The following is a 25,653-nucleotide window of genomic DNA, read 5'->3' on the forward strand; positions in this document are numbered from 1 at the left end:
TAGGAACACCTCTTTCCATGAAATAGCCTGACTAGGAGAAAGCTATGCTCCCATTCAATTAGTGTAGATGAAGGGGAGGTGACAGGTTAAAGAAGGAGTATTAAACATTGAGACAATTGAGACATGGATTGTCTATGTGTGCCATTCAGAGGGTGAATGGGCAAGACAAAAGATTTGTGCCTTTGAACTGCAATGCTGCTTGGTTTTTCACTCTCCCGTGTGTATCAAGAATGGTCCACCACCCAAAGGACATCCAGCCAACTTGACACAACTGTGGGAAGCATTGGAATCAACATGGCCAGCATCTCTGTGGAATGCTTTCGACACCTTGTAGAGTCCCTGCCCTGACGAATTAAGGCTGTTCTGAGGGCAAAAGGGAGAGGGGGTGCAAATAAATATTAGGAAGGTGATCCTAATGTTTTGTTCAATCAGTATCCAACCAATAGCCATCTCATTTCCACATCCTCTTAATTTTCCTTACCATTTTTGGATGTTTTGGCAAAAAGGTACATGAGGACAAAGAGTGAGGAAGTTGTGCTTTCCAGGCCCTTTTTTTTTTTTTTTTATTGTCACATAGGAGGGTAGCTGAAAAAGCAAAGTGAGTCATTCCTTTCTCAGACTACTGTGGAATGTTTCATCTGGAACTTGGTTGGGTATTTGATCAGAGGAATTCAATATAATGAAATCAAACATGCATGACAAAGGCATAACATTGGTGTCAGTTTAGATTGTGACAGAGGAAAATAATACATACAACCAAAATGCATCCAACTACATCATTATCTATTACGGGTATACAGATTACATACTCAAACAGGAGCAGAGTTCAGTTTTATGTCGTAATTTGTTGAAGAAGGGGGCAGACAGCACCTTTTTTCCCCTAGTCTATCTAGAACCTAAAATGGTTATTCGGCTGTCCCCATAGGAGAACCCTTTTTGACTCCAGGTAGAACTCTTTAAGGTTCCATGTTGGAGGGTTCTTTGTGGAAACAAAAAGGGTTCTCTCTGGAACCAAAAAGGGTTATCCTAAATCCTTTTTTCTAAGAGCATAGCAACTGGGTTGCCTGAGTTGTTTGGGGTGTGTCTGTGTGCCATGGATTCTCTTAGGGCCCTGCTGGAATGAGCTCAGGAAACACTGAGTCGCTGCCTCAGCCACTGCACTCAGGCTCTTGTGAAAGTGTTTAAAATAAGACATAGCTGAAGAACCAAAACAGGCTGTGTGACTGAACTCTCCACGCGAAGCTGCGTTCAAGGCCAGCTCTATGTGGAGTTGGGAGTCCTGCCAGGTTTCTCTCTGCGACTGAGAAATGGAAACAGAAACACACACACACCCTTTCAGGGAAAAACACAGCTTTTCACCAGGCACTTTAGAGTTTTTGCTTTCATTTTCCCCTCATAGTGTTCCTTGCAGCCGACGCAGTGTGTGTGGGAACAGCTCATATCTCCTGTCTCTGTCTCTCGTGTCTAATGCTGTGATTTCCTTTTTAATTACTGCCCCCCCCCCCTAACAGGGCACGAAGGGAACAGAGTGGGAGGAAAGGGAGGGTGACAGTGGGGGGAGAGCCAGGGCCACACCCCTTTCCTGTCCAGCAGAGGCAGAGTTTGAGGGGAAGTCCATCCTTTAGACAGACTCAGTCAGTTACTCACTCTGAGAGGAACCTCCTGCCTCTTTACTAAGACTCCTGTCCTGCGGGAGGTAACACTCCGGATCAACTTTTTCCAATCATCATCATCAGCACCACCACCACAACCTTCTTGTCCACCATGGCCAGCTCCAAGTCATCCCAGACCACCCGCAACATTGTGATCGCCTGCCTGGCCCTGTGGTCGGTAATCTCCCTCATCATCATTGTGGTGTGGGCCACCTCTCCGGACATGAAGAGTGCCAGCCAGTGCCGAGCTGAACTACAGACCCTGACGGAGAAGCACGAGGGGGCCAGGGTGGTGTACGCCAAGAACAAGGCAGCCCTGGAGGAGATGGTGGAGGAGGGCCACGCCAACCAGACCCGGCAGCTCAGGGAGACAGAGAGGCTCCTGGAGCGCCTGGGCCAGACGAACATGTCCCTGGATGACTGTCGGCAGGAAAACGTGAGTGTTTGCATTGCCTCGCTTTGCTTTCCCTCCCCTCCTCTCCCACTCTCCTCTCTGGTTCCCGCAGGCCTGAGGTTACAACTGACTTGCTCAATCCCTCAAGCTGCAACAGTTATCATCTGCCTCTCTCCTTCTACCCTCTCCGTTGTACCTGATGCCCTTATACATTGTGCCATTTTAGATTGATCTGATTTTTAAATTGATCGGACATCCAAACCTAATCTAAACGGTCATGGCTATGATTTCATGTTTTTTTTTATTTTTATACCATTTCCATTTGACTGTTTATAACAGTTTAAGTGAAAACACGTTAATGTATCATGCCAAATGATTACTTGTGAAAATAAATGGCAGACCGAAAATCCACATTAGGCCTTTACATATCAACCAGAGGCACAATGGACAGACAGTATCCATTTAATGTGGACAGTTATGCAAATACTCTGCAAATGCAGCAATCAAAAATATTAAAAGCAGCTAGTCCTTCCCAGGGAGTGGGTGGGAGGTCAAGATCAACCCTTCCTGGAAGAAGAGGGAAAACAGAAATAGGGCACACCATGTCTGTGTCTGAAATGGCACCCTATTCCCTATATAGTGCTCTACTTTTGACAAGAAGTGTGTAGGGAAAATGCTGCCATTTCGGCAGCAGTCCATGTTCTTTAAGCACAAAGGTCATAATCTTTCACCGTTGTCTTTGATGAGATCATTATTTCCACCTCTTTTCTTCGTAGATACTGTATTAGAGTACATGTGTTCATTGGTGTTGTTTCATATAAAAACACTGGATGAAAGGAATGTTTTCAGAGGCTGTTCTCATAGCCAAATCTGGTTCTGGCACAAGCCTGCTTTCACTCAACATTTCAAATATGTGATAGGAGAGACTCCTTGGGATGACTGTGCCAATGTTCACAGAAGTTGTATTAACTAGTTCTGGAAATTCCTGAGGAGTTACTCAATGCCCACCACTGTCTTTTTTGCAGGTTATTTTGAGTGGAAACATTACAGTCCTGGAAAAAGAAATCGAGATGCATAAAGAAATCGAGGCAAACCTCACTTCAGAAATCATGCTAAACCAAGGTAGGAAAATTGATGTCACGGTGGGAGGGTATGGAATTCTTGCCTCTGGTATTGGCTACCATGAAAGGAGCACTTTCTCAGCCACGTTATTCTTAGCAGCATTTTCCCCTGTAACCATAGAAACCACCCTAGCTACGGTAAATAAATACACATGATTGGTTGGATATTGCTCCTTCAAAAATGAGTTTACATCATCTGAGGCTGTGATTACAAACGTTCGAAACGAATAACAAATTAGGATTTAAGTGCAAGTTCTAGCAGAGTGAATGTCTTCAATAGCCATCCCATCTGTTAACCATTCTTTAAAAGCTGTCACACAGGCTACTTCTACAGTGCAATTAAAAACTATTCATACTCCTTGACTTATTCCACATTTTGTTGTGTTACAGCATGAATTTAAAATTGATTCAATAGATTATCTCCCCCCATCTACACACAATACCCCATAATGACAAAGTGAAAACATGATTTTAGAAATGTCTGCAAATGTATTAAAAATGAAATACAGAAATATCTCACTTACATAATAAGTATTCACATCCCTGAGTCAGTACATGTTAGAATCACATGTGTGAGTCTTTCTGAGTAAGTCTCTAAGAGCTTTGCACACCTGGATTGTACAATATTTGCACTTTAAAAAAAAAAAGATTCTTCAAGCTCTGTCAAGTTGGATGTTGATTTTTGCTAGACAGCCATTTTCAATTCTTGCTATAGATTTTCAAGCCGATTTAAGTCATAACTGTAACTAGGCCACTCAGGAACAACAGCCGATGACAAGCATACCCATAACAGGATGCAGCCACCACTATGCTTGAAAATACAGAGTGGTACTCAGTAATGTGTTGTATTGGATTTGCCACAAACATATCACTTTTTAGCAGGACAAAAAGTTAATTGCTTTGCCACATGTTTTGCAGTATTACTTTAGTGCCTTGTTGCAAACAGGATGCATGTTTTGGATTCTTTTTTTCCTGTACAGGCTTCCTTCTTTTCACTCTGTCAATTAGGTAAGTATTGTGGAGTAATTACAATGCTGTTGATCCATCCTCAGTTTCTTGTATCACAGCCATTAAACTCTGTAACTGTTTCCCAGTCCTCCTTGCCCTCATAGTGAAATCCCTGAGTGGTTCCTTCCTCTCCAGCAACTGAGTTAGGAAGGACGCATGTATCTTTGTAGTGACTGGGTGTATTGATACACCATCCAAAGTGTAATTAATAACTTCACCGTGCTCAAAGGCATATTGTAACGGCAGTCCTCCTCCTCTTCACCTGAAGAGGAGGAGTATTGAGGGAACCAAGGCGCAGCGTAGTGAAATGACATAATTTTATTAACGAAAACACGAACTTGACTAAACTAACAAAAACAACAAACGGTGTAGACAGACCTAGACGACGAACTTACATAAAACAAGAAGAACGCACGAATAGGAAACATAGGCTACACAAACCGAACAAACCGTAAACAGTCCCGCGTGGTGTACAGACACAGACACGGAAGACAATCACCCACAACGAACACTGTGACAACGCCTACCTAAATATGACTCTTAATTAGAGGAACGCCAAACACCTGCCTCTAATTAAGAGCCATACCAGGCAACCCAAAAACCAACATAGAAACAGAAAACATAGAATGCCCACCCAAACTCACGTCCTGACCAACTAACACATATAACAAACTAACAGAAATAGGTCAGGAACGTGACACATATTCAATGTCTGCTTTATAACTCATCTACCAATAGGTTCCTTTCTTTACGAGGCATTGGAAAACCTCCCTAGTCTTTGTGGTTGAATATGTGTTTGAAATGCACTGCTCGACTGAGGGACATGACAAATAATTGTATGTGTGGGGTACAGAGACAATGTAGTCATTCATAAATCATGTCAAACACTATTATTGCACACAGAGTGATGTGACTTGTTAAGCACATTTTTTCTCCTGCACGTATTTAGGCTTGCCATAACAAAGGGGTTGAATAATTATTGACTCAAGACATTTCAGCTTTGAATTTTTAATTAGTAAAAATTTCAGAAAACATAATTCCACTTTGACATTATAGGGTAATGTGTGTAGGCCAGTGACAAAAACATCTCAATTGAATCCATTTTAAATTCAGGCTGTAACACAACAAAACTCAAGGGGTGTGAGCTAACCGCTAACCGCTAAATGCTGAAAACTCTACGGATAAGAAGTGTATTCCAGAGCTAAGTAAGCTGTAACCAAGGGGCTAGTAAATAAATACGGTAGCTGTGACTTTTTTTTTTTTACAGTAGATTTCCTGACTTTGAACAACAGAAGGAAATTCTAAGTTCCTGAGTAAAGGCGATATGAAAATGACACATTGTGTGAAAGGGGAGATGCCTGTTCTGATAAATATCTGGTGTAACAGTATAACTTTAGTACGTCCCCTCGCCCCGACCTCGGGCACGAACCAGGGACCCTCTGCACACATCAACAACTGACACCCACGAAGCGTCGTTACCCATCGTTACCCATCGCTCCACAAAGGCCGCGGCCCTTGCAGAGCAAGGGGCAACACTACTTCTAGGTTTCAGAGCAAGTGACATAACTGATTGAAATGCTAGTAGCGCGTACCCGCTAACTAGCTAGCCATTTCACATCCGTTACACTGGCACCCCGCCTTCAACAGGGTCTTAATGAGAAATACGTTTACAACATTTTAGCTGCCTAGGAGAGCCCTGCCAAACAGCATAGCTAGCATCTATTGCTGCATTCTTGCCTACATTGGAAAATTTGAAAAACACAGCTAATGTGAGTGAAACCCCTTTGCTGCCAGACAATTCCCAAAATAGTTAAGAGACGTCATGGAGTCATGTACAGTACACCACTCATACTGATAAGCAGTCCTAGGGCCAGACATGACCTTATAAGTTAATAAGGCATTATGTGAACTAGGGATGTCCTATTTTTGTCTATCAAAAAAGAAATCGAAAACTGCCTTAACTACACAAAGTATGCCTTAGTATTAAATGTCACTGTCATTGAACTTCAAAACTTATTGTAGTAAACACAGATTACATGTTTTATTTCTGTCACTCAATGTTCTGATTTAGGCCTTATTATGATTTCAGAGCACATCGAATTACTTCAGGAGAACTTGACACAGGCCTCTCACAAGTGGGCGTCCTGTGTGGCTTTGCATTCAGCTGCTGAGAGCCAGCGGATAGCAGCCGAGAGCCAGACCAAGGCCTGCGAGTCCAGCAAGCTGTATTTACAGAAGCAGCTGTAAGTATCAATCCAGTGACACTGAGCTGGTATAGATTTACACTGAGCTGGTATGAATTTACACCTTCAGATTGACTACTGTTATGAATCAGCTAAATAAGCCTGGCTGGTTTACCTTTTATGAGTGTTGATATTGTTTCTTGAACCATGGTTGTATTTACAGGCAGAAGTGCAAAAGGGACAGCGGCCATGCCTCCGAGCATTTGGATGACGGAGTTGCCGCACCCCAGACTAGCATTCTTGCCTTGGCCGTGGTCCTCTGCGTCAGTCTGCAATTGATAACATGTGAGTGTAATAGCACAGGGTGCTAACTAAGCATCATTATTCAATGCCATGGAGGCTTATAAGCAGTGGCTGTGTTAGCAGTGTGGAAAATAAATCAAAGATCATAACAAGCATATAATAAATCGTAGTTTGTTTGAGTCGATATTCATAGACACTGTCTGCAACTGTCTATAATCCATATCTCAATGTGATAAAATATTTGAATTACACATGGTTTCCAGGAACATAATGCATAGCCAGTGGGGTCAGCGAAGACGATTCAAGGGGAACACTGTTCTCCAGGACAATAGGAGGGACCTGGACTTGATATTATATGGATATAACTGCTGTACATCTTTTACTGTTAGGAAACTAATTGAGGAAACGGTCAATGATGATAGTTTTTTGTTTATTTTTCAATTATATTTTAAGAATTGTTAAACAAAAATGGTAAAACTTAGTCATGGACAAAAGGGTTATACTTATTTGTTGCTTTTGTAAGGTTTTCAGCTGCATTTACCACTCTCACATTTATATATGTTGGCTTATTTTATTGTTGAACCGTACCCTTACCTAGGCTATAATTGAATTGAATACTTAGGGTGTTAATGCCCATGTTTTGGGATATTTCAAGAAGGCACACTTTCGTTTAGGTTAAAGGTCTCTGTATTTATTTGTGTGTAAATGTTTGAATGTACTTTATAAGTACTGTCTGGTCGTTTCTTGTTTTGTCCTGTCCTGACTCCCCCCCCCCCCCCCCCCTCAATTTTTTTTTATTCTTAACCTACTAGTTCTTTCCTACGTTTTGGTTGTAGTTTACCTTCTTCCCTATAATAAACAGTTTTATGTACATGGGATGGTGGGATGGGGAGGGTTAAGAGGTGGAGGAGTTGCGCGACGGGAGTGGGTATAAAGAAGACACTAGATAGATAATATTTTGTGCCTGGTGTACTGGTTTTTATATATTTCATATATGATTAATTTGCACCATGTTTTAAATTACAAACAAAATTGTCCTGGAGGGGGAATTCATAAAATAAAGTGTGTCCAATTATTTTGGAGCTGGCCATTCATTTGTCATTTTAATTTCTGTTCTCTTCTACCAATATTTTAAATGGGAAAAATAAGAACAGGTTGGGAGTTGTTGTTGAGAAGAACATTCATAATACAACAACGACCTGTTGAATGTAGTGGAAAGGAGAGGGGTTCACAGTGAGCTGGGAATGATAATGTGAGGAGCCAAGCCTAGGTTGGGAATTTGGCCATGACACCGGAATGAACCTACACTGGCTACATGTACTAGAGATGATCTGCGATGACTGTTCACCATGGCCAGAATAATGCATTTGGGCCACCTCCCTCCAAGGGACCACCAACCCCCCCAAAAACAACAACAAAATTGTCAGGAAAAAAATGCGGTTTTATAATGCTATTCTACACATTTTGTCATGAGGCTGAGAGCAAATTTTGACGTTTTAAAGCAAATGTCCTGTAATTCTACACATTTTGGGTTGGGCCAGAGCCAGAAAACATGTGGGCAAAGCGACGTGTAGAACATTTGTCATTGGCTTTGATTCTCTGATTGGTTAGAGATGATCCAATCGCTGTTGACTTTGTTTTGTACAACATCCCTCATTTTGACTTCACCACAAACAACTTCAAAGATGGCAGTCTCAGACTCAAGTATGTAGCGAACATAGAGCAGCGGAAGAATTCAGTTTGAGTAGTTAGGCAAATTAATTTACACCTTCGATTGACTACTGTTATGAATTAGCTAAACACACATTTTGCCATGAGGCTGAGAGAAATATTTGCTGTTTTAAAGCTGTTTTCATCACTGCCCTGGCGTGCGACCATATAAATTACTGGTCTAGGGCTTTGGAATGTCCTGTATCAGAGCAAGGAGTGCCCCCTACAGACCCTCACACAAGGGCGTCTGGTAGCAGCCAGAGGCTTACTGGAAAGATGCACCGACAAGTGTATGCTAATGCAGGCTTGCCTTACAGCACACACTTTGTTGAAATAACACCTCTCTCGCTAAACATGCAGCCTGGAAATATTATATTAGCCTCAGTCTGTGATTGTGGTGGCAATAGTTAAACTAGGTTGTGACTAGATTGGCTACAGCTACGGACGGAAGTGATGCATAAATAGCCGAAATTTAAAATGTTTAGTTGTTTCTGAGTGATTTTTTGCATTTTAACTAACCCTAACCGTGACCTAATTGTCCTAACCTGCTATGCTATTTATGATAACCTGCTGTGTAGGGTGGCACGAAGCCTAGCGGTTTAGAGCGTTGGGCCAGTAACTGAAAGGTCGCCTGAATGGACTAGGGTGAAAAATGTTCCCATGAGCAAGGCACTTAGCCCTAATTGCTCCAGTAAATCACTCTGGATAAGAATGTCTGCTAAAATGTAAACGTGTAAATTGTCCTAACCTGCTACGAAAAGTAAATTCTGTATACGCCATGTAATTGTTATCGTATAACATTTTGATTAACACACTGTACCTACGCGTAGCCTGCCCCTTCCCCAATTCAAATCTGCTTGCGTGCGCAGCGTATGACGCGGCTGGCCACGAGACGAGAGTTGAATATGGGGGGACTTTATGTTATGCATGTGGTAAAGTTTCATTCGGAGCTATCACGGACAGTAGCTAGCTAACGTTACTACTGTAGCAACTAGCTACAGTACTCTTATAATTTCTACCAAATTGTAGCCTAGCTGGTGTGGTGACTGAATAAACGAATTATTGTCACACCTCAATCAACTGAGTGAGTAACATATACTGCAAAGTATTTGCGTGGTATGTCAGGGGATATTCATTGTTTTTTGTTGCTCATAATGACGCAACTAGCTACAGTACTCTTATAATTTCTACCAAATTGTAGCCTAGCTGGTGTGGTGACTGAATAAACGAATTATTGTCACACCTCAATCAACTGAGTGAGTAACATATACTGCAAAGTATTTGCGTGGTATGTCAGGGGATATTCATTGTTTTTTGTTGCTCATAATGACGACTACAGTAGTTTGCTGGCCCACTGCAAATGCTAAAGTGGTTAGGATTTGTTTTGATACGAAGGAACAGTAAACCCATCAACTACAGTTACTTAAGGAACATTTAGGAAATAGTAGCAGGATTTTTTTTTTTTGAGCTATCAAATATCAGCCATGTCTGCCAGTAATATTTTTAAAACGTCATAGCTAGACGATAGCCTCACAGCCATAGTAATAAGAATGATAATATTCATTCTTAATTCTATGCTCACCACATTGAGATTGTCGCCCTGCAGATTCTGGCTAGCTAGCTAGTTACATGGAAGCATCTGAATATCTCCTATGCAAGTGGAAAGGCCACCACTGGCCAGCTAAGGTAAGACAAAGACATTACTAGGCTAACATCCTTTGGATACGTGCACATACACAAATGACCACACATCCCTGTCAGTATCAGATGGAATTGTAAACACGTGGAATCTGTACACATGTTCTCAAAAGCTCTCTCCAGTACAGTATTTTGGAGGGAAGGGGTGCAGTATTTGGCATCCGTTTCACATGCAGCTATTGTTTCACTTGTACAAGGTTTTGAGAAGGGTGTGCAATTCCAGGAGGAAGAAGGATATGGAAGTGGAAATGTTGGGAGAAGGTCACAGGTAGGCCCCTCTTGTTATGGACAAACTCAGCACTCTTCTCTCGCTCTGACATGGATACATTCATCAATAACCATTAGAGGAGTGTGTATTTTGTTTTGCAGAGTGTGGGTGCAGCAGAAGGAAACGCAAGCCCTGACCCAAGAATGCATCGAGGGCATCTCTGGACATCTGAGTAAGTCCCACAACACTTCTCTGTCAACATACAGTACCTTAATTTATTAACCAGTGCCAGTCAATTCTTCCTCCTAACCACAAGTTATCTTATGTCACATGACTAGAGGCATTGGAAGTGGCTCTGTTCGTGTACAATGAGCCTCATTTCCTTTTCAGATATGCAGAGTTTGACACCTTTATACTGTCCAACTTCATCTCCCATATCACCTACAAGCCATCTGAAGCAGGGAGTCTTTCCTTGTAGCTGCCTAGGCCTTTGTGTGTTGGTGTTTCTCTAGTCAACATTCGGTTCCACTTCAATTTGTCCCGTTGAGATGATAAACATTTTGTCATTATAAACCTGGCTCACTTTCAGCAGTTGTCAAAACATTTACATAATTTAATTCCGATACCATTTCAGATTAGGGAGTGACTTCCCATAAGTAGGCCCTTGAGTTAGTGAGTACTTGTTGAACAAAGTGTTGTACAGTTGAGTGGAATCCACATTTGCATACTCGATATGTTACTCAACTTACTGCCATATTTGGTGATACTGATGCAACAGCAGATTTCTTGATTTTGCAAAACAATAAAAACCTGACCAGTTATAGTGAAATTATTTAATTTGTCACGCAGCCTAGTTATTTAGCATGATTGATAATCTAGTGTAAAGGGCAGATATTTTGGACATCATGGGATCAGATAAGAGATCAGATAAGAGTAAAGATGCTAACATAGTCCTACATGTTCAAATGAGATTATACATGTCTACTACAATGCCTTGTTTGCTATTATGTGATCGTTGGTTACAATATGATCATGTGTGCTTGCATACAATGTCACTTAGATCTCCCACATCACTCTTATCCCAAACTCGTGAAGACTGAACAACAATAGTATCTTTCATCCTCGCGCAGGTGATCATGCTTCCAAAAGGAGGGACCCAATAAGAGAATTGAAATACCGGAGAGCACTGCGCTTGGCATTGGATATGTTCCCCCCAGGAGAGACGAGCAGCACTCTGGTGTTAGGAGACCCCAGAACATCCGAAAAGGGAAGAGACCAACAGTTGCCATCGGCGCCTGAAGAGCAAGAAACGAGAGCAAGACGCGTCATCCGAGCAAATGTGAGGCCAAGTGATACAGAAGCAGACCAGGAAAGCACAAAACTTAGAGACAGTAGTAGATACTGAAGTGCGCTCAAACGAGGTCCTCACAAGGCCATAAGATTAGAAGGAAGTTTTGCAATAGTCAGAGACGGCGGACCCAACAAGCCCAGTGGTCCAGCCTGTGGAATTCTAGGAATTTGAGTGAGAATGAGGATACCAGTCCACCAAAGCAGGCCAGACAGAGTCCAACTCTCAATACATCACCAGAGAACACATCAGGCCATTCCAGTCCCAAGTTATGGGATGCCTATGGCTGTGAGACACCTAAGCAAAGGGCAGCCAAGTTCAGACTTATGTATAGGCACGCTGAGACACAGGTACTTCTGCGCTGCAAACTTGACACTAGACACAAATGTCACACAGACAATTTTAATTCACGAGAACTAGTCAGTCACCACTGCAACTGATTTAATGCTTTAACATTGCTCTCCACTACTTTTGATGCCAGTTGAGTTTATAATGCCATCATAACAACCATGTCATGCTGTTGTTTATGTCTCCACAGGAGCCTCAGTCTGAGGAAAACAACGATTGTGCCTCTCAGAAAACAAGTCCGGGTGCAGCTCAAGAGAATGTCACTGTTCACAGTAAGCCAAATAGATTCTAAGTGCATACAGTGCATTCGGAAAGTATCCAGACCCCTTGACTTTTGGTGCCGGAGGGGATAGCTGCCGTTTTACGGGCTCCTAACCACCTGTGGTATTTTGTGTTTTTTTTGCATTGTTTGTAACTTATTTTGTTCATAATGTTGGTGCTACCGTCTCTTACTCGGTAACGGTACCCCCTGTATATAGCCTCGTTAGTTATTTTATTGTTAATTTAGTAAATATTTTCTTAACTCTATTTCTTGAAGTGCATTGTTGTTTAAGGGCTTGTAAGTAAGCATTTCACGTTAAGGTCTACTCTCAGACTATGAGAAAGAAGATTCTCTGGTTTGATGAAACCAAGATTGAACTCTTTGGCCTGAATGCCAAGCATCACGTCTGGAGGAAACTGGGACTGGGAGACTAGTCAGGCTCAAAGGAAAGATGGATGGAGCAAAGTACCGAGATCCTTGATGAAAACCTGCTCCAGAGCGCTCAGGACTTCAGACTGGGACGAAGGGTCACCTTCCAACAAGACAACGACCCTAAGCACACAGCCAAGACAATGCAGGAGTGGCTTCGGGACAAGTCTCAATGTGAGTGGCCCAGCCAGAGCCCAGACTTGAACCTGATCAAACATCTCTGGAGAGACCTTAAAATAGCCTCAAACCGACGCTCCCCATCCAACCTGACAGAGCTTGAGAGGATCTGCAGCGAAGAATGAAAGAAAGTCCCCAAATACAGGCGTGCCAAGCTTCTGGCGTCATACAAAGTACTGGGTAAAGGGTCTGAATAATTATGTAAATGTGATCTGTTTTTTATATTTGTTTAATTTGTAAAAATGTCAAAACCTGTTTTTGCTTTGGCATTATGGGGTGTTGTGTGTAGATTGATGAGGGGAAAACACTATTTAATACATTTTAGAATAAGGCTGTAACGTAACAAAATGTGTAACAAATTTTATTTGTCCCATGCGCCGAATACAACAGGTGTAGGTGCATGGGACAAATAAAATGTGTTACACATTTTGTTACGTTACAGCCTTATTCTAAAATGTGTTCTTGGGGACCTTCAATGCGGCAATTATTTTTTGGTACCCTTTCCCAGATCTGTGCCTCGATAATCCTGTCTCAGAGCTCTACGGACAATTCCTTCGACATCATGGCTTGGTTTTTGCTCTGACATGCAATGTCATCTGTGGGACCTTATATATAGACAGGTGTGTGCCAAATCCTGTTCAATCAATTACATTTACCACAGGGGGACTCCAATCACATTGTAGAAACATCTCAAGGAGGATCAATGGAAACAGGATGCACCTGAGCTCAATTTCGAGTCATAGCAAAGGTTCTGAATACTTATGTAAATAAGTTTAAAAACATTTTTTTATACATTTGCTACAATTTCTAAAAACCTGTTTTCACTTTGTCATTATGGGGTATTGTGTGTAAATGAATGAGGGAAAACATTTATTTGATCCATTTTAGAATAAGCCTGTAACGTAACAAAATGTGGGAAAAGTCGAGGGGTCTGAATAATTTCTGAATGTACTGTATGCCATTCAATGTAAGCAGGAACACTTGAATATTCCATTTGAAGATTGTAGATTGTAAAAAGTTGGTACGTGTGAAATTTGTGTCACTGCATAGGTGTGGCCGATGTGTCAAGTGATTTTAGCCTTACTCCACCTTCTTCATCCCCACTGCAACCGCTCCAAGTGTCCTTCGACGAACAGAAGGACAGTAGTCTGGAGGATGATGACCTACCCAGTTTCACTTCACCGAAGAGTAAGCAAGTTTTACACTGCTCTCTAAACTGCATGTCTCACGTGAAGTTTATATGATATTGTTTCATTGGTTTACTGTGTTATGAAAGATTGGATGCTTTTCTTTTTGTGCCCCCCCCCCCCCAGAACCCCTATCCATCACAAAGGGAGCTTGTGTCTGGTGTAAATATCGACGTTGCCCCTTCTGGCCTGCTATGGTAATTTTCATTAGTCCAATTGATTTTGACTCCTACTCATTCCTAGTATGCTTTCTTCTATCATTAGTGATTTGGAATGGGACTGGACTTACACTTGCATGTATGACATGTTTGCTTCTCATTTCATCGTCAGGTCATGTATGTTTCCCGCAAAGAGAAGAAAGCCAGCGTCGTGTTCATCAACACATTTCTTTTCACACAGAAGAGGAAGGGGTGAGCATCTTCAGTAATACTAATAATGATTGTAGATATGAAAGTGTAGATGTTTTCAGACATCATTTATGCTGGGATGCAGTTTTAATTTGCTGTTATTAGCTGTAACCAATGATCTCTATGTAAACAAGACAAATATGTATGTTTATGGCTGTAACCTGAAGGAATTTGGTCTTTACGAAAGAATGCAGGAAGGAAACATGAATCATTCGCATAGTTCTGCCCTACTGTGGCTCCAAGGTAAGTCACATATTTATTTAGTGACACGACTTTGAAGGATGAATAAACATTTTATTTTACCCTTCTTTAGTGTCAAGGTCTCCTTAAAGAATATCAAGCCCTTTGACTGTGAGGAGTCAAATGAGTTGGTGGTGAGATTTTGCTTTACTTGCACTTAAAGAATATTTATCATATAATGTCATTAATGTGCCATGGTTGACTTCCAAATATTGACATGTAGATCCAGTTTTCCATTCAACCTTTTTATGCAAGTGAAGTACATGTTAGGTAAAAATGCCACGACAGATCTGATAGAAGATCAAACGTTCCAAATGTCGACAAAATCAAACATGCTAGACAAGGTGATCTTTTCATGTCTATAAATTGTATTATGCGAGAAATATTGAGATGATAACCATCATATCGAAGTAAACGTGGAGTCATGCGATGACGGGTTGTCCTTCCATTATGACTCGGGAAAGCATGCAGTTTATTAGGCTACAGACAAAATAAGTCACAGGGTGGTGACAGTGCACCTTGATGAGCTTGATGCTCCTTTCCAATAAATGTTGAGGATCTTATTCTGATGACATGATAATCGATGCTTGTCTGCCGTTTGACAAATACAAATAATATTGCTCTATTGTCCAAAATAATCCTGTGATGTAAGCTATACCCGCACTGTATCTGCGAGCTGTTGGCTAGGGCGCATGTGCCAAGACCAGTGGGTACATTCGCTATATAACGCAAAATTTTTTGTGACAAAACCATCAGTAGAGTTGAAAATGTGATGGAAACCCAGTTATTTTTATGTGCACTACGTCATCACGCACTGCTTTTTATCCGCAACAAGTCAATTTGATAGAAACGCATCTCTCGTGGGAAAATGCCCATATTGTTTTTCTACAGTTTTTAGATTATTCACATGAAAATTAGTCACCAATTGGATGGAAACCTAGCTATTGAAATTACAATTTTTTACTTATTACTTATTTACTTACTGTCTATATGTTACTTCAGTTGATGTATGTATGGAGAATGTGAGGTGAAATGTGGGTATCTCTCACAGGACAAAGCCAAGGAGAAATATGGTACTGCCATCCACTATTGCCTGAAGCTTATTGGGGACTATAGAATTCGCCTTGGTAAGAGAACCTTCAAACATAGGAGGTTAGGATTTGACTCTTTGTCCAATGTCTTCAGTTGGATATGCAGTACACAATGTTTTGTAGCTAGTGTTTCAATCAATTTAGGTTCTAAGCCTGCATATAATTGAATGACCAGTGAATCAAATGTTTATGCATTTGTTCCCCCAGGTTGTGGTTCATTTTCCGGTTCCCTCGTTGAGTATGTTGCTGATGACATCAGTAAGTTTTGAAATGGCCTGTGTTCAAAGTCATTTTTTGTACCTATTTCATTGCTATTTAATGCCAATTCCTAGGTGCAAGCAAGTCCGGTGCTTCCACAGACTGGCAGGAACAACTATCAAAACAAACCATGTGCCAAGGAGGCGATAGTAGAATGAGGATATGGAGCAACGTTTCTTGACAGGAACCTGCATACTCTGGTTGATAACAATTGGGCATTCTTTTCTATGAACCATTGTGAAAGTTTAACACTTTTGTTTAACATTGTCAGATTTTCACTGTATAATAATTATTGCCAATTCCAATGTATTACTCCTTTTTGTGCTCCTGCCCTCCAGGCATTCCTATGAGAAAGCTGTACCTTCTCGGCCCGTCTGACAGTTACCTGGCCTCGCCAAGTCAAGACATGGAGGACCAGAGAAGTTACCAGGGGACTCCGGAAGAACATGCGACCACCGAGGGCAGTGACCAGGAGCCACAGGTCTCCAAGAGACTGCTACCTGACCGTGCCAAGGCTGCACGGGACCGGGCCAACGACAAACTACTGCAGTTCATCGTCGATAAAAGAGGCGTGGAAAGGCACTTGCAGGTCAGAGAGTTAGTAAGCTGAGGGAAGAAGAGAGTAAAACATAGCTTATCCCTGGGCAATAGTTAGGCACCTTTTCTTCTCTTTTCTCCATATCATAGGCTATTATCAGCGGTCAGGTGGCGTCCAAGTGGCTGAAGGCCTTCCGCAAGGCCAGTGGTCAAGCAGTGGACCCCTACTTTGAGACGGACCAGCAGGTGGAGCAGGTTTTCACTTACCTCAGGAGCATCATGGAGGACGCCTTGCCAAGTCTGCCAGAGTTGGATCAGATCCGCTTCATCCTCGAAGTGCTCTTACCAGAGGTGACTCAATGTCTTGAGTGTTGTTGCAGATTGGTCCTAGATTTGTACATGCACAAATGGCATGACAACAATTGTGAGTTAGCGATTACAGTGAAGCGCATTCAAATGCGACCAGGCTACTGTTCTAGCAGTAGTATGCAAATACAGAACTATATGTAATTCAAATGTGTTTTTGTATCCTATGCTCTCCAACTGTCCTTTCATTCATTCCATCTCACAAGTTTGATATTTTCAGGCTATCATTCATGGAATCTCGGAGGTCGAAAACATATCCCTGGTTAAGGCCGAAGAGAAATACTCACAAGGGCCTGGCATCAGTAATAGGTGAGAGGTTGACTCTGTATTTGTCTGTTATTTTTTGTGATTTCATGGACTGTAGCTTGTTTTTATTTTGCTGATAGTATTTCCCTTTAATCATTTCAGAGAGCGAGAGGAGTTTGACCTTATGATTGTGCAGCAGATGAAGAAAAGGCACTGCAGAAAAGATAAAGAATAAGAAGGATTGTGTGTTCTGTTTCGGGTTTGCATTGGCTAATGCCACTAGTGTTTTATATTGTTCATAGGTTATGTGTTTATAGGTTACATACTCTTTTTATTTTTCAATACAATCATTTGTATACTGAACAAAAATATACACGCAATATGCAACAATTTCAAAGATTTTACTGAGTTACAGTTCCTATAAGCAAATCAGTCAATTGAAATAAATGAATTAGGCCCTAATCTATGGATTTCACATGACTGGGAATACAGATATGTATCTGTTGGCCACAGATACCGTTTATAAAATTGGTAGGGGTGTGGATCAGTATCTAGTGTGACCACCATTTGCCTCAAGCAGCGTGACACATCTTCACATAAAGTTGATTAGGCTGTTGATTGTGGTCTGTGGAACTCCTTTTCAATGGCTGTGTGAAGTTGCTGGATATTGGCGGAAACTGGAACACGCTTACACGATCCAGCGCACCCCAAACATACTCAATTTCTGGTGAGTATGCAGGCCATGGAAGAACTGGGACATTTTCCAGGAATTGTGTACAGATCCTTGCGACATGAGGCCTGTGCATTATTATGCTGAAACATGAGGTGATGGCGGCAGATGAACGGCATGACAATGGGCCCAGGATCTTGTCACAGTGTGTCTGTGCATTCAAATTGCCATTGATGAAATGTAATTGTGTTTGTTGTCCATAGCTTATGCCTGCCCATACCATAATCCCACCACTACCACACCACTCTATTCACAACGTTGGCATCAGCAAACCGCTCACCTACATGACGCCATACACGTGTTCTGCGGTTGTTGTGAGGCAGAGAAATTAACATTAAATTCTCTTATTTCAGTTAATGAAACATGGGACCAAGACTTTACATGTTGCATTTATATGTTTGTGCAGTGTACATTGGTGTAGCTATAACGGTGGTGGTTTGTTTATTTTCCATGCCCCCCCCCTCCCTACAATTATTTTCTGGAGCTACAGTGAATGGAGTCCACAATTGCATACTCAGTATGTTACTCAACTTCCTGCCATAATTGGTGATAGAGATGCAAAAGTAGAGCTCTTGAAAAAGTAAAATTCCAATAAATGAAAGTGAAATCAGGTAATTTGTCACGCGGTCTAGTTATTTGGCATGATTGATCATCTTGTGTGATGGGTAGAGATATATGTACACATTGAAATAGCTATAACGGTGATGGTTTGTTTCTTCAATGTATTTATCTTTACAATTATTTTCTTGAACTTGTTGCTATTATTCTGTGTGAGGTATGTTTGTATCGCCAAAGCACAAAACGGATATCGGGATGAAAGCAATAAAATTACGTTGTTTTTACACAAGTATGTTTGCTGCATATATTCTCTGTTGCCAAGACGACCGTGATTGCGAGTCCCATATAACCGCGCACAATTGGTGCGAGTTAGGGTTTGGCCGGTGTAGGCCGTCGTTGTAAATAACAATTTGTTCTTAACTGACATGCATAGTTAAATAAAGGTAAACGTAATAAACCTACATAACCCAGAATCCATACCTTCAATCAGGAAATGACGTGAATGCGCATGCGTTGAGTTCCTTTACTTCCAAAACAACACGCGTGCTGTACCAAGATGTCCGCGCCTATGGAAATAGTTTTGAGTGCCGATTCGGCTGGACAGCTATGGAACTGTGCCGTTTTGGAACTCCATTCGGGTACAAATCTCTTGACCTATCGAGGTGGCAATACTTCTTCGAGGTCACTCACAGTTTTGAATGGAGAGTACATCCTCGGAGCCCAACTCGGGAAAAACTTCATCAACGTGTGGGAAATCCAGAGAAAGGTAGCTAGGTAACGTTGGCTAGCTTGCTAGGGGCGCGAGCGCTGTTTATAGCTATCTGGAGATAATGCACTGAAAGGTCTTTGGACATAGTTAGCTAACGTTACATGTGGCTAGCTTGTTTGATCGTATGTCTGTCCGGTTAGCTAGTTTAGCAAGGTGGCTAAGGTTATTCATTGTGAAACGTGTTTTCTGTCGTTAGCTAGATACGGATAGAAGATGGGCCTAACTGTTACACATGGGATGAATGCACGATTTTTTTTTATGAAGGACACATGGCGTGTCACTTAATCAGTCATAGAGATGACCAGTAGTGTTCAATTCTAGTCCTGAATCACAAGGTATACAGGCCTTTGGCTTTGTTCTAGTCCAGCACTAACACACCTCATTCACCTAATCAACAGTTTATCAGGTGCATTAGGACTGGAACATTATTCTGCACACTATGGGGGTCTCCGGGCTTGAAGAATATTGGGGCAGTGATGGTACACTCCATAGTACTATAATGATAATACAGTTGACTGTCAAAATAAAGGAAAAACTTAAGTAAATGAGGGCTACAAAGTACATTGAAAACTGGTGCTTCCACACAGGTCTTGCTCCTGACTTAATTAAGCAATTAACATCTCATCATTCTTAGGGTCATGTATAAAACATGCATAGCTGCCCATTATTATGTCTACCATGGCTAGAATAAGATATCTGTGACTGAAAGAGGGGTCTCAAAGAAGTATAGGGGCTTTAAAGGCTGTGTGTGTGTCAATCACCAGGTCTCAACCCAATTGAACACTTATGGAAGATTATGTAGTAGCACCCAAGACAGCATTTGAAACTGTTGTGGTGGCCCGTGGTGAATATAAGACCCAATTTAAGTTGGTTCCTTTATTTTGGCAGACACCTGTACATTCAGGGTGTGGAATTATGTATAACACATTACTTTTATGTGAACTGTATTGTTCCAGTGGGTGAACAAGATGTGGGGGTCATATTAAAATGCTGACATTCGTTTTATCTGTGGAATAAAGCAAACATGTTTTTGTGGCAATAGTCTCAAAGGTTGCCTGAATGAATGAATATCTATAGAATTAGATGCAAATACCGGCATTGGCTACAAAGCTGATGGAACTGAATATCCCATTCCGATGTAGGCTGACAGGCATCAAACATGTACATCTTTTTTATTTCAGGATCAGCTGCAGCAGAAAATTGTGTGCCCTGGGATTGTGACATGCCTGACTGCATCCCCCAATGGCCTGTACTTGGTGGCAGGCATTGCTGATGCCATCTACTTATGGGAGGTGAGACATATAACCGACCGCCTCGATTCGGTCTTATGTAGCAACGTTTGTGGTTTTTACATTGGATAAAAGTAGAGACTCAGCTAGAAAGTGGTATATCATACACTGCAGTTGAAGAACAATTGAAGTAATTCTGCTTTAAAGTTGATAAACTTGTAACTCCACTTTTGAGAAAATGGCCCATGAATGTTTTGGTACACCTACTGGAGAGCTATTTGTTGTCTACACCCATTCAGCATCATTCACACCCTCTTAAGCCTTAGCCCCACCCATCTCTTTAAGGATTCACATGAGGTCATTTGCTAAACAGAGTGATTACTCAACAGCCGAAGATTTCAAGACTAAAAGTGGTGACAGTAGTAGCCTACAATAAGGAAAAACACCAAGTAAAAATACACTTGATCTGGTCCTTGGCCTATATCCTAATCTGACTTTGGTGCAGATCATGTTCTTCACGTTACCGTCTGGTAAACACACACTATATAAAGTTGAGTTGTCACATTCACAGGATACAGAAGGTGAAATGGTAACTTGCATAGTAGCAATATCAAAAACGGATAGTGTCCAGATACAAATATTTTATAATTATTAGATGATGCTTACCCGACACTAAATTGATGGGTCATGTGAAGGAAATGCTATAACTACCCCCCAGACACATTTAGTTAATGGATGGGTCACTATTGTCTAGAAATGTACACATATTCATGAAATACTATAGATGGCCATAATCATCCCAAGACACACCTGGCTAACTTGATGGGTCATGTATTCATCTGGTGAAGTGTTTGTAGACATGCAGTCTTTTTTCTTTTGTTTAGACATGTACTAGTAGCTAGCTAGCTAAACAATGAACCAGCATAATCCCAACTCCTACTACTACCAACCAATACAAACATTGTCATAGCTGTAGTATGAATCTGCAGGTAGCTAAAGCTAACCAACCAGGTTCAATGTTTGCTAGCTAACATTAGGCTATAACTAAGAATGCAAATGGATTTCTGATTCTAATAATATTACTACACAGAGCATACACGTAACGTTAGCTAGCGAGCCAGCAAGCTAGCGAACAGTCCGCTTTAACTTGCAATGAAAACGACTTTCTGAAAAGACTTGTATATATCTGAAAATGTAGCTAGACTCTTACACGTATAAATGGATGAATGCTTCACGGCAGACTGAACCGTTTAATTCCGTTTTGAATGTAGCTACATCTTGTTTGACCAGTGTTTTGTCAAGTCACTCTGGTTCACACTGACCGTGGTGTGTGCAGAAGGTAGAAAATCACTTTTTCCAACTGATCTGTCGATAGTGCCTGCTAAATTCAGGGTATCAATGTTGAGAAAATTTGCCAAACTTTTGTAGTTCTCGATGGTTGTTATATATTTAAAAAACGCTGTGGTAGAAAGGACTATCAACGCATACTGACAAGCTCACGTTATAAACAGAAGCATGCTACATGGCAGACCAATCCAAACTCATCTCCCCGCAAATGCCTCCTGTGAAGTAGTGACGTGACATACGCCTAGTTTCCTGAAACGAGTCACATATAAAACACCAGCAAAAGGCATGTCATAGTTATTCAAATTCACATTTGACTTTAAGTTGTGTAATGTGTATGGAATGACTACGCTATGGCTGACATGTATACTCTTCTCCTCAATGTCTCTGTACTACTTTGAGGATAACATTATCGGTCCTGACTGAAGTTGTGAGGAAGCTACAGCTAGGCCTAACGTTTGACCTAAGGAGCTGCTGTTAGTATCAGCAAAAAGATCACCTTTGCCTCACCAGTTTCAAACTACTTTATGTCCTCACCGTAGACTGTTTTTTTAATGAGATGCGAGAAGATTACTCATGAAATGTAATTTTAATCACATATTTAGTGACTGTAAATCCTTAATTTGCTGTTTGATTTCCTCACCATCTGTGTTTGATGCATCAGTAAACACAAGTTGTAGGTTTTTTTCAGCTTTCCAAAGTGAAAGTGGGGTATCTCATTATCTAAAAGTTGATTGTAACAGCATGACTCTCATAAGGCGATACTCCATTGGTCAGTGAAATAGATGTTCATACAGTGATACAATTAACTTATCTCTAGGCTAAGTGGCATTTGATGTTAATGAAATTGTCATTCTAGGTTTCCTCTGGGAATTTGCTGGCCATCTTGAGCCGCCATTACCAAGATCTGACCTGCCTGCGCTTCAGTGACGACAGCAGCCATTTCATCTCAGGAGGGAAAGACAACCTGGCACTGGTCTGGAGTCTAGCCAGGTACAAACAGCTCTTACACTGGAGTGTGTTAATTACGCCAACACTGTTTAAACCGTTTTCTCCAAACGCTGTTGAGTAGGCTTGGACGGTGTCCAGATTGTCATACTTTCATAATGAACTTGTGCCATACCTGGATATTCATTAATACCAGCTCTGAACACAAGGGGCGCTGTTTGAAACCCCACTGATACTGTGATTAATCTGAAGGTTAGCAATGCTAACAAGTACATGTAAAATCCCATAGACAATGCTAACTAAATGCTAACACATTTTGTCGTTTATGACCTAAACTATACAACTAAAAAAATGTTACTCACAGTTTGCTGCACACACAAAACAAATATCAGCCAGCGAGGCTCTTGATCCAGGAGGGGATTCTTTGCTGTTGCCAAGCAAATGCTTGATTTGGAAGAAGCTAACCACTTTGCCAGATAGCTTACTAGCTACTACATTAGCAAACCAGATGCACAACTGTAGAGCATTTAGCACATTTTAGACTGTTAACTTAGTAGTTAGTTATAAGATATCTAGCTGGCAAACATTTAGTTGTGAATTCCGTACTGTAATTAGATCACCTGGCGCATGCTGCACAACAGTGAGGGACTCACATGGTTCCTGTTTCTCATCGTTGTGTGCCTGTAAACAAACACCACATGATGTGACTGGGGACTACCGTAATATTCCTAATGTGACCGGTGAAATTAAGAACGCAATGAATGAAAAGTACGAAAATGTAAGTCGCTCTGGATAAGAGTGTCTGCTAAATGACAAATGTAAAATGTTCTTCATCTCCTAACGTATTGTACAAGTTGACTGCAGGTATATACTTAAAGTAGTTACAAATATTCACATTTATTTAAAAAACTTTAAAGAAATCGATTTGATGGTATTGAAAAACCATCCCACTGCTGGGGGGAACCACGGTTACTTGATGACAAGTGGCAGAGGTAAGATGTGCAGTAGTATGTAATATTTCTTAACTAAGATACGCTAGCTAAATAATTTTAGGGGTTAATATAAAATTGGCCTAATATGTCATTGAGACCAAGAAATAAAATTCAACTGTCCTCGATTTTCAGATGAGTTTTAAAGGAAGAGAACATAATAAAATTCATGCATTTTGGAGTAGAATGTCCTTTAAAAAAAGTCACCAGAAGTTATCTTCTCACAGTCGTTCAACAACAAAAAAAACATCTCCCCAGGAAGACTCCACCCGTCTTGAAGTGTTTGGCAGCTGATGCACATCTACAGTGGCAAGAAAAAGTTTGAACCCTTTTGCAATTACCCGGATTTCTGTAATTGGTCATAGTTTTTTATTTTTATAAATTTGATCCCCTTTTCTCCCCAATTTTCGTGGTATCCAATCGCTAGTAATTACTATCTTGTCTCATCGCTACAACTCCCGTACGGGCTCGGGAGAGACGAAGGTCGAAAGCTATGCGTCCTCCGAAGCACAACCCAACCAAGCCGCACTGCTTCTTAACACAGCGCGCCTCCAACCCGGAAGCCAGCCGCACCAATGTGTCGGAGGAAACACCGTGCACCTGGCCCCCCTTGGTTAGCGCGCACTGCGCCCAGCCCGCCACTGGAGTCGCTGGAGCGCGATGAGACAAGGAACCCGGACGACGCTGGCCCAATTGTGCGTCGCCCCACGGACCTCCCGGTCGTGGCCGGCTGCGACAGAGCCTGGGGGCGAACCCAGAGACTCTGGTGGCGCAGTTAGCACTGCGATGCAGTGCCCTAGACCACTGCGCCACCCGGGAGGCCCTAATTGGTCATAGTTTGATCTGATCTTCATCTAAGTCACAACAATAGATACTTAAAACACTTAAACTAATAACACAATTATAAGTTTTGATATCTTTATTGAACACAGCATGTAAACATTCACAGTGCACGTTGGAAAAAGTATGCGAACCCTTGGATTTAATAACTGGTTGACCCTCCTTTGGCAGCAAGAACCTCAACCAAACGTTTTCTGTAGTTGCGGATCAGACCTGCACAACGGTCAGGAGGAATTTTTGAACATTCCTCTTTACAAAAATGTTTCAGTTCAGCAATATTCTTGGGATGTCTGGTGTGAACCCCTCTCTTGAGGTCATGCCACAGCATCTTAATCGGGTTGAGGTCAGGAAGGCGTATTTTCTTCTGTTGAAGCCATTTGTTGTTGTCCTGCATCTGAGCTTCAATGTGAGCTCCTGCAAAATGTATTGATAAACTTGAATTAATTTTTCTGGGGTTGATAGCAAGCGGTCCAGGCCCTGAGGCAGCAAAGCAGCCTAAACCATGATGCTCCCTCCACCATAATTTACAGTTGGGATGAGGTTTTAATGTTGGTGTGCTGTGCTTTTTTTTCTCCACACACAGTTTTTGTTCCTTCCAAATAACTCAACTGTAGTTTCATCTGTCCACAGAATATTTTATCTACTAATATCTACTGGAACATCCAGGTGCTCTTTTGCGATCTTCAGACACGCAGCAATGTTTTCTTTGGACAGCAGTGTCTTCTTCCGTGGCATCCTCTCATGAACACCATTCTTGTTTAGTGTTTTACTTATCGTAGACTCGTTAACAGATGTTAGCATGTTCCAGAGATGTCTTTAGCTGACACTCTAGGATTCTTCTTAACCTCATTGAACATTCTGTGCTATGCTATTGCAGTCATCTTTGCAGGACGGTGACTCCTAGGGAGAGTAGCACCAGTGCTGAAATTTCTCCATTTCTAGACAATTTTTCTTACCCTGGACTGATGAACATCAAGGCTTTTAGAGATACTTTTGTAACCCTTTCCAGCTTTATGCAAGTCAACAATTCTTAGTCTTAGGTCTTCTGAGATCTCGTTTGTTCGAAGCATGGT

At 41.5% G+C, this 25,653-nt stretch overlaps 3 protein-coding genes across 6 annotated transcripts in view; all 3 read left to right on the forward strand.

The window, feature by feature from the left end:
* Positions 1 to 1,439: 1,439 nt before the first annotated feature.
* On the forward strand, positions 1,440 to 7,438 carry si:ch211-1a19.3 (uncharacterized). Its single transcript, XM_055861994.1, has 5 exons — positions 1,440 to 2,088; positions 3,072 to 3,168; positions 6,265 to 6,418; positions 6,582 to 6,703; positions 6,925 to 7,438. Coding segments are annotated over exons 1-5 (699 nt in total). The 5' UTR covers positions 1,440 to 1,764; the 3' UTR covers positions 6,927 to 7,438.
* A 1,791-nt stretch (positions 7,439 to 9,229) lies between these two features.
* Positions 9,230 to 18,514, forward strand: LOC129810958 (PWWP domain-containing DNA repair factor 3A-like). Of its 4 annotated transcripts, none has more exons than XM_055861991.1 (16): positions 9,230 to 9,627; positions 9,978 to 10,057; positions 10,267 to 10,337; positions 10,415 to 10,509; positions 11,408 to 11,616; positions 12,164 to 12,245; positions 13,961 to 14,029; positions 14,155 to 14,225; positions 14,359 to 14,438; positions 14,749 to 14,809; positions 15,727 to 15,802; positions 15,974 to 16,024; positions 16,363 to 16,613; positions 16,712 to 16,912; positions 17,148 to 17,236; positions 17,336 to 18,514. In XM_055861991.1, exons 2-16 carry the CDS (start codon positions 10,001 to 10,003, stop codon positions 17,406 to 17,408), a joined length of 1,536 nt encoding a protein of 511 aa, XP_055717966.1. In that variant the 5' UTR covers positions 9,230 to 9,627; positions 9,978 to 10,000; the 3' UTR covers positions 17,409 to 18,514. The 4 variants fall into 4 exon arrangements, with proteins under 4 accessions (XP_055717966.1, XP_055717964.1, XP_055717965.1 ...); XM_055861989.1 differs by having other exon boundaries at positions 9,231 to 9,627; positions 13,892 to 14,029; XM_055861990.1 differs by having other exon boundaries at positions 9,231 to 9,627; positions 10,439 to 10,509; positions 13,892 to 14,029.
* A 462-nt stretch (positions 18,515 to 18,976) lies between these two features.
* Positions 18,977 to 25,653, forward strand: part of wdr18 (WD repeat domain 18) — a 97,028-nt gene continuing 90,351 nt past the window's right edge. Inside the window, exons 1-3 of the mRNA XM_055861993.1 lie at positions 18,977 to 19,227; positions 20,412 to 20,522; positions 22,663 to 22,796. Coding sequence (XP_055717968.1) covers positions 19,018 to 19,227; positions 20,412 to 20,522; positions 22,663 to 22,796 — 455 coding nt within the window. The 5' untranslated portion in view covers positions 18,977 to 19,017. The remainder of the gene's footprint in view (positions 19,228 to 20,411; positions 20,523 to 22,662; positions 22,797 to 25,653) is intronic.

This window comes from Salvelinus fontinalis, chromosome 14 (genome assembly GCF_029448725.1).
Source record: "Salvelinus fontinalis isolate EN_2023a chromosome 14, ASM2944872v1, whole genome shotgun sequence".
NCBI classification, from domain to species: Eukaryota; Metazoa; Chordata; class Actinopteri; order Salmoniformes; family Salmonidae; genus Salvelinus; species Salvelinus fontinalis.